The sequence below is a fragment of the Coturnix japonica genome, chromosome 17 (genome assembly GCF_054131305.1).
Source record: "Coturnix japonica strain WE chromosome 17, WE-NBRP24, whole genome shotgun sequence".
Taxonomy (NCBI): domain Eukaryota; kingdom Metazoa; phylum Chordata; class Aves; order Galliformes; family Phasianidae; genus Coturnix; species Coturnix japonica.
Window position 1 is genome coordinate 2,755,050 of NC_140679.1, and position 9,128 is coordinate 2,764,177.

The following is a 9,128-nucleotide window of genomic DNA, read 5'->3' on the forward strand; positions in this document are numbered from 1 at the left end:
CAAGCACACCCAATAAACTTTCAGACTAAGATCCTGCAAAATGGGTTTTAAGATATCTTCTTGTTTAATAATTAAATTTTAACTATTAACATCACTGAAGCTGAAATTGAAGAAAAAAAATATACATGCTTATATTAAAGAGCCTCTGGAAATTAGTCTATTTCTCTTCAAGTAAATAGCATTCTTCTTCCCAGTTATCAGCGTTTTTTCACAAGACTTAGGTTTTAGGCTTTGGAGTTACCACGGATACCAATGGCAAGTCACCAGTAACGTAGAGATAATAACAAGTCCCCTCCAGAGGCAGATTAGCTATTCTCTTCACAAACCTTATTCCAGACCACTAACCAACTTTACTTTCCTCTGTTCATTATCTATGTGAAACCGTGTTTTAACTTCTGGTCCCCTCTAGAGCTTCAATGGCAACTTTACCTAAGATTTGCTGCAAGCCACACTAGTGTGAAATTTCCAGCTTCATAGTTAAAGTTTGAGAAGTTTTAACAGCAGAAAGCCAAGCATAATCTTACAGAAAAAAATATCTCAGTTGACTACAAACCTCGCTTTGTAGTTGCTGAATTTGTTTCTCGGCATCAGAATGTTTGTCTTTTAGATCTGCATACTCTTCTTCTTTCCTCTGCAAATCTTTTTTCAAATTCAGTACAAGGGCAGAACTCTCAGAAAGAATATTTTCTAGCCTTATGTTAAAAATAAAGACACAAAGAACATTACTGTTACACATCTCATGGAAACAGCAATTACAGCTTAATCCATGCCCTGCCTGTTGGTTTCTATTTGTAAATAGACTCTTAAATCTATCTAGACCAGTGACAAGATTTAAACAATTACTTTTGAATTTCAGCTTGCTTCTCATAATCAGATGCTGAAGCAATAAATTATTCAGATGCTATTCTGAGGGATGGACAACAAAACCACCAGAAATCCCCATATTATTCTTTATTTCCTTGCACACTCCTGTTTTCCCTTGGAACTCAAGTAGCATACCAAAGCATCCTAAAGTAGTAGTTTGGCCATTGATAAGCATGCAGATGCATTAAGTCGAAGGGATGTTCCCATTAACTATTTTTAACTCTAGTTCATTCTCAAAGGGCTCTAAGTTAACTCAGTGGTTACTTACGATTCTATACGTTGCACTTTCTCCATTTCACTCTTTTCCTTTTCCCGAAGAGAATGTTTCATCTGCTCCAAGCTGTTTTTCAGCTGCATAACTTCTTGAATCAGATTTGCTTCATTGCTAATTAACTCTTCAAAATTTTTGTCTGCATTTGCAGACTTCTCCTGCAGAGTTGCTGTAACTGTCTCCAGATTAACAATAATAGATTCTTTTTCTTTAAGTAATTCATTGAGTTTTGACACATTGTCTTCCATTGTCTTGGAAGCCTCCAGGCGATATTCAAGCTCTCTTATTTTTACCTCACAGTTGGCAACTTCCTCCTGAAATTGTGCAATCACTCTCTGATCTTCTGCAGTCTTTTCTTCAAAGTCCTGAGTTTTCTTTTCTATTTGCTCATGTAACTGATTCACAAGATCATCTTCCTGACTAGTCTGAGTTGTAATCTCACATAGCTTCATTACAAGTTGACGATTATGATTTTCAGCATTATTCAGTCCCGCCTTTAGGTTTTCATTGTCTTGAAGCAGTGTTTTGATGTGCTGACTTTTTTGTGAGGAAACATCAACAATACTTCTGCATACTTCCCAAATCCTTTCAAGACTATAGTTAAAGGAGAGGTCCTGCACAAGATCTGAGATGGAAGAAGTCTGTGACTGAATGCATGCAGAACTAATTTGAGATGTCCCTGGCTCATCTTTTTCAGAGTCTGAGGAATCCTTTACACTGACAAAGTCAGTACCGATGGCGTGAAACTCTAAGTGACATTTGTATAATTCATCTAATTTGGTCCGCATTTCTTTTACTTGTGACACTTTATCAATTATATATTCTTTGGCAACTTCTATGTTGTTAGTTAGTTGGGCATTTTTGTCTTCTAGTGTCATATTTATAGATTTCTGTTCATCCAGTTCAGAAGCAATTTCCCGATAGTCAGCTTGACCCTGCAGAATTTGTTCACGGAGGACATCAGCTGTTTCTTCAGAAAAAGAAAGCTCAATACGCAGGCTTGTTACCTGCTTACTGAAATCTTCTTTTTTATTTTTTTCTCTTCTGCATTGTTCTTCAAGCACAGCTAAATGATGTTCCAAGATTTCAGTTCTTTCCCTCAGTGCTAGTACTTCCTTTCGGTACGTGGAGCACTTTTGTTTCATGTGTTCAATTGTCCTTTGCTCTACAGTGTTCTTTTTCTTTCTCTCATTTACAACTACTGTAAAACAAACAAACAAACAAACAAAAAAAAAGGAAAAGGAATGTAGCTCAGATTGATTAAAATCATTATTACATAGCAGTTCACAACACCAAGTAGCAACTTCTAAGTGAAAAACTGTCGTAATATGCAAGCCATGCCCTCACATCACATAGTATTTGATACTAGTGAAGGAATTAAAGTCCTCTGAACACGTATTCAGGTGCCTCAGATTTCTATACAGAATTAACAGCAAAAGGTTTTCCGTCTGGAAGAACACTTTTACCATGGCACTACTCAAACCTTCCACTCCACACCAGTAGAAAATCTTATTAGATCTAAGAAACATGGGAACGAGATAGATAATTCACAGCTATATTCTTTCTATCTTCCCTGCTTCAGCAATCCCTATAAGGCAGCCAGGAATCACTCCATCTACATCTAAATGGTAGATAAACAGTTCTCTAAGAAATTTCATTCCAACTCACAGTCCTCTTACTTTCAAAAGAAAGATAAAACCCTGGACAAGTTGATCACTTAAGTGTTGATATCTGTCTCTCTTATTCAGTTGATCTCTAAACAAAATATGAGGATTCCTACTTCTGTCCACACTTACTCTTTTGCATATAAAGTTCACTCATAAAGTTGTACAAATTTGCAGATTCAAGTTTCCATAAATATTCCATTAGCTTGGGGCTGTGTTTTTCTTTAACTGGTGAGCAATTAGCTAAAATCACATGCATTTTCTTTCTATCAAAAGCGACTTCTGCTGTATTTCATCATTGCTTTAGAATCCAGTTATGTCCATTCCATAATATGCATACTTTAAGTATTAAAAAAAATAAGTCAAGACTTACTAGGGATTGTGTCACCACAACAACATATTCCATGGTGATTCTTGTACAGTCCTTTTATTACTACAACTACAGAAATGCAGAATTTTATAGCACCCACATGCAGCCTGCATTACATACAGATTCACATGTACTGCATGGAAACAGCCTCTTAACTCATCTAAGGAGTTTTATATACAGTCCTCAACTGATTTAAAAGTCATACTGAAGAAACAGCAGTGGCATATTCCACCCCAAACCAGGTTTTGGGTTTTGATTGCTGCTCCCAGCAACACTAGTGAGGGGAATATGATTTATAAGTAATCTAAACACTTTATGCTGAAAACAACAAGCAAGCACTAAAGCAAGATAAATAAGACTAGGGAGAAGATGTGTAATGTTCAGTCTAGAAGCTCCTTACACAGGAAGTAGGGAAAAAGCATTATTACAGAGCATAGGAAACAAGACCTAAAAGCTCAGAGAATGGTGTAAATACCCTGAACTTGAAGCTGAGATAACCTAGCATCTCCTAAAACACTTTTGCTCGTGCTACTTATATAACTAATTCTACAAAAGAACCAGCACAACATACCTGTGCTCATTGTTCTACTGTGTATATTTAACATAGCTAAAGAATATATATTAAGCAGTTTTTGAAATTGGATGCTATTAATACTCACAAATAGAAGAAAATTTTAACATGATTGAATACTCAGTACTTCTTAACAGAAAACTTCATGCTGACATTGTGACTATCAGCTACCCATTTTAATTCCTATGTGAAGCATTGCTGTCATTAATTTTTAAATGAGAGCTTTGGTCATATGATTATAACAAACCCACTACTATTTGGAGTATGGAGGAGTCCACATCCCTCCCTCAGTCTCTGGTAAGATGCTTATATGTGATGCCATTCAGTGGTCACATTAGGATTCAATATTTATGCCAAATAAAGGCAGCAGGGACAAATCATCCAAGAACAGCATCTCATCCAAAGAAGGCCTTGACTTTCTCCCTTGCACATATTTTGCAAGAGGAATACAAGAAAGGAAGGGAATACAGCTAAGTTTTAGATTTTCCCTTCTACATTGTATATGCCTTCCGTAATTCTAGGAACACTGATGCTCAGCTGTGCCCAGAAGTGAACTTAAATGCATCAGAGCTTATCCAAACCATTTTGCTCAAATATTGCCCATGAGCGAGCAATTAGCAGGTCGTCAACAATTTTGATAGTTGCTTCAGGAAAAACAAAACAAACAAACAAAAAAAAGCACTTGAGCAGCTGATGCTACTCAGAAGATCAGCAACAGCAGTTGAAACAATCCTAAAGAAACTGCTTTAAAACTATTACCAAATCTGCAAGTGCATCAACAGATGAGGAAAAAGCAGCAAAAAGGAAAAAAATAGTGCAAAAAACTTTTATTCTTAAGCATTCAAAAATGAACAGCATAGGACCTTCTGAAAAAGGGATATTTACATAACAGTTACTTCTATTTACAGTTTAACACAGTGGCTTTTCTCCTTATACCATAAGGTACGCGCTTCACAGCCTTTTGCTTCCTATCCGGAATAGGAAGCAATTTATTGTTTTGGAAGACACCCTGTTCAACGATGGAAGAAACTGTACCTTTCTTTGGAGGTGGCTCTTCCACAGTAGGCTTATCCTCGTCAGTACTGTGCTTTCTTCCCACTTCCAACTCAGTTTTCTCTTGTTTCAGTGCTTTAACTGAAAGCACTGAAAATTGGCTGCTTTCAGTTCCTTTATTAGTGTTCTCTTCTGCCGGTTCTGCTTTAATGGTAGTTAAATGGTAGGTAGTCTTTTCCTGTATTGATATAAGATCAGTTACATTGAAGCTTAACAAAAGGAGCACTTAAGTCTCAGTAATCTTCTGTAGGCAAATATTTACACAAAACCATACAGCTAAAATATTTACCCAGTGACTCTATAGACATCAGTTACAAATTTCAATAGCAGACAGAACAAGTACACCTTCAGATAATGACAAGTGCAATACTCGGTAGAGTATACAAGGGAAAGCAAGAGCCTAGCAGGTTACAAAGTAAAAGACTTGCACACAATCAAGAGTTTACCAGTTTATCAAAGAATTTCCTGTTTCCAAGAAGTCAACAAAATTACAAACATGGTCAAAGAGCAAATGGTCAGCTCTCATACAAGTTCATCACATCACACTTCAGCTAAGCTGCTAAAATCACTTTCATCGTGACAGATATAATCCAACCTTAAAGCTTAGTCAGCTCTGTCACGCATATTTTAGATTGTGTCCTTGACCACAAGTGAAGCTTCCTTACTTACAAGATGACGATTGTTAAGCCATGCTGGCACTGCCAAGGACTGATTATTCATCTTTAGTAGCTTATGAAAAGAAAAGCCTCAGAAGTGTTCAGGCCACACAATCTCACAGATTGAGTTGGAGCCTTGTTCTTGGAAGAAGTAATAGGTGAGGACATGACTACTCATCACAGTCAGCTTTAATACCATGGAAATACTAAGTTGCAGTGATACAGACAGGCAAAGACTAAGAAGGGTCAAGTTGCTAAGCTTACAAGGTTAGAGATCTGAGTGACAGAATTAACTATAAATGTTTTCAGAGCTACTTCAGGCTACCAAACATCAAAAAATGAACAAAAACCACCAGAAGTGGTATGCACACATACTTAATCAAGCTGGTCTTCACATATTCAGTAGCTCACAGTACATTACTCAGGATAAAGTTTTATGGACTGCATAGAACGTGGAGATATCCTGATAATGGAGCCTACTGGAATAGCATTTTAAGCTACCACAAGTTGGTATTAAAACATCTTCTTGATAAAGTTACCTCAGTTGCTTCTTTAAGTTGCTCAACAGATTCATCCAATTTAATCATCTGCATTTCAAAGTCTGTAACACACAGAAAAGGTTGTATTACATAAGTAGCCAATAGATAGTTTATTAAGTAATCAATTTTTCCAGATATTCTAATGTTTAGGTAGCTTTTGAACAGATTAATTAATTTGCATGTGGTCTTCACTTATTGGGAGTGATTCAAAAGTTTTCTATATTTCTTGGAACGAAAACATTGCATCAACAAAACATAAAGAAGAGTAGAGATTACAATATAAAAGTAAAAATCAAGATATAGACATTTAACCCCATACTTACGAAAGCATAAAGCTGCTAGTTGCAGTTTAAAGGAGAGGGGGAAAAAAGAAAAGAAATAACCAAAAACCGTGGAATTGCTGAACCTGAATATACACAAGGAACAAACTATCACTTATCTACAGGCTATGGTTCCAAAGGTAGAACATCTCCTCTAATTCCTACTCAAACTGGTTATTTCTCTTTTAGATTAATGAACTATTTCTGTCTTCTACCTTTCACATCGCATAACTCACCTTTGTTCTTCTGCATCAGCTCTTCTTCAGTTTTAAGTAGTTTGGTGTTTTTCTCTGGTAGCTCTTCTTTGGTCTCCATCAGTTCAAAGTTAGTTTTCTCCAGCTGCTTTTCAAACCAGCCAGTATCTTCCTTCGGGTCCCCCAGGGATACAATGGAACTATGTGCTGCCTCAGCTTGCTCTTTAATATCCATGACATCATAATGCACAGAATCAAGAATGCCCTCAGGATCAACACAGGTGTCAGGCACTATGCTATGTTCTCCACCCTGAAACGTAATTTATAATCAGTTAAAACTGGTGAATAGCTGACTACATAATAGCTGTTATTTCTACACATAGTCTGGATAGCCACTATGAAGACAGCCATACAAGAAGTTTTTAATTTCAGCTTCAAAACCCACCTCACAAATTCACATACAACATGACAGTGATTCGTATGGGGGGAAGATAAGTGGCATTCTAGTAACAGCTAATATATTTTATAGTATTTGATGACCACACTCCCTTTTTTTTTTTTTTTTAATATTACCCCAGATTGATCTCCTTCAAATTTAACGTACAAGTTCGGACTCCCCTTTTCTTTGTATACAGCGTAAATTTTCATTTTGTGTTGCAGAAACAAGGAAAACACCCAAATTCCCAAAGCTTTCTGAAACTGTTCTTAAGGCTCAGCAAATATTCCTGCTAGATGAAGAATAGATGTATCTTGCTCATCATACAGCAACACAGCATGCACTTCTTTGTAAACAGCCTTGTGTTTCTATAAGATGTGCCCATAACATTTAAATAGTAAAAAGGAAAATATTTAAGGAAAAAAAAAGGAAAATATTTAAGAAAAAAAAAAGAAAAATACCAGGGTGTCATGGTTTAATAATTTTGTAATTTTGCTATCAGTATTCCACATCACAACATCATATAAAGCATGAATAATTTTACTGCTCCCGAACACTTGCAGTATATTGATGATATTGTCGTGTGGGGCCATACAGCAGCAGAGATTTTCAAGAAAAGAAAACAGATAATCCAAATTCTTTTGCAAGCTGGTTTTGCCATTAAGCGCAGCAAGGTGAAGGGGCCTGCCCAGGAAATCCAGTTCTTAGGTGTAAAATGGCAAGATGGGCATCGACACATCCCAGCAGATGTGATTGAAAAAATCACTGCTATGTCTCCTCCCACCAACAAGACAGAGACCCAATTTTTTCCGGGAGTAGTGGGCTTTTGGAGAATGCATGTCCCAAACTACAGCCACATAGTGAGCCCCCTCTATCAGGTAACACGGAAGAAGAATAATTTCTCAAGGGGTCCTGAGCAGCAGCAGGCTTTTGAGCAGAGAAAACAAGAGATAGCCCGTGCCGTGGCCTTGGGGCCAGTATGGACAGGACAGGATGTAAAGAACATCCTCTACACTGCTGCTGGAGAGAAAGGTCCCACTTGGAGTTTGTGGCAAAGAGCTTTAGGAGAAACCCAAGGCCAACCCCCGGGACTTTGGAGTCGAGCATATAAAGGGTCTGAGGAGTGCTACACTCCAACTGAGAAGGAGAACTTAGCCATGTACGAGGGGGTTTGGGCTGCTTCTGAAGTAGTTGGGACAGAGGTTCTCCCTGTGGCCCCCCTGTCACGGACACAGGTAGATTTTTGTTTAAACCGTGACAACTACCCAGAATGCAGCATAAGGGAATTTTTGCCTAGAACTCTGGAGGACTATTTTTAACTCAGAAAGGTCAGAGATAGAAAGTTCACACTGATTTCTGGGTCACCAGCCTCACCGTACATCAGCATTTTTGGTTTTTAAATGATACATAAAGTTCTCAATGGCACTGCTCTAGTCGGTAGTTCTTTCCCTTTCCGTGCAGCTTGCTCTGTGCATGGCTTGTGAACCGCTATTCAGGCCAGACAGCTGCAGCCCCAGAGACCTGCCATAAATGTACAAATTCTACCAGGATAATGTCTTGGTAGTGGAGAAACAGGATGCGCAGTCATATGGCTCTCACACATACCTTGTACAACCAGCTTGGCTCTGGACTGGGCATCACCAATGTCACAGGTGTACACGTCACTGTCACTTTTCTCCAGATTTTTTATGCACAGCTGCAGGTCTCGTCCTTTCTGTGCCCTCTTGTATTTCCTGCCAGGCCTGAGCTCATCAATGCCTTTCCTCCATATGACGAAGGATGTGGCTTTCTCGCTCTGACATGTAAAAAGTGCACTTCCACTTTCTTCAATTTTCACATCTGAAAGTTCCTTGATAAAGTAATTAGGTTTTTCTGGAAGGAAGAAAAAAAGGATGAGGGTGTAGGACAAAGGGATTTGCTACCCCAACAAGTCCCAAGCATACAGAGGTGTCCTGAATCTCCTTTGCCCTCATTTCAGAATATCACATAGAGACGCAAAGAGTCTAAGAAGACCACAGAGTCCACCCATTTACATCGGTTTGATAATTCCAGTAGATATCTGGAAAGTTCAATACCATTATACATGCGCTGGTAGGATCTCATCTGATAAACTGCATATAGTTTTGATTACACATATTCAATATAGACTAATTCAGATTGCCATCTTTTCTTGGCTCACTAACACCCAAG

General features: G+C 38.0%; 1 protein-coding gene across 1 annotated transcript; it reads right to left on the reverse strand.

Moving 5' to 3' along the window:
- Positions 1-520: 520 nt before the first annotated feature.
- On the reverse strand, positions 521-8,806 carry LOC146758025 (kinesin-like protein KIF20B). The gene is made up of 6 exons (XM_085518647.1): positions 8,544-8,806; positions 6,545-6,812; positions 5,989-6,050; positions 4,776-4,971; positions 1,133-2,336; positions 521-692 (listed from the first exon to the last, which is right to left on the reverse strand). Exons 1-6 carry the CDS (start codon positions 8,574-8,576, stop codon positions 521-523), a joined length of 1,935 nt encoding a protein of 644 aa, XP_085374773.1. The 5' UTR covers positions 8,577-8,806.
- Between the last annotated feature and the right edge of the window lie 322 nt (positions 8,807-9,128).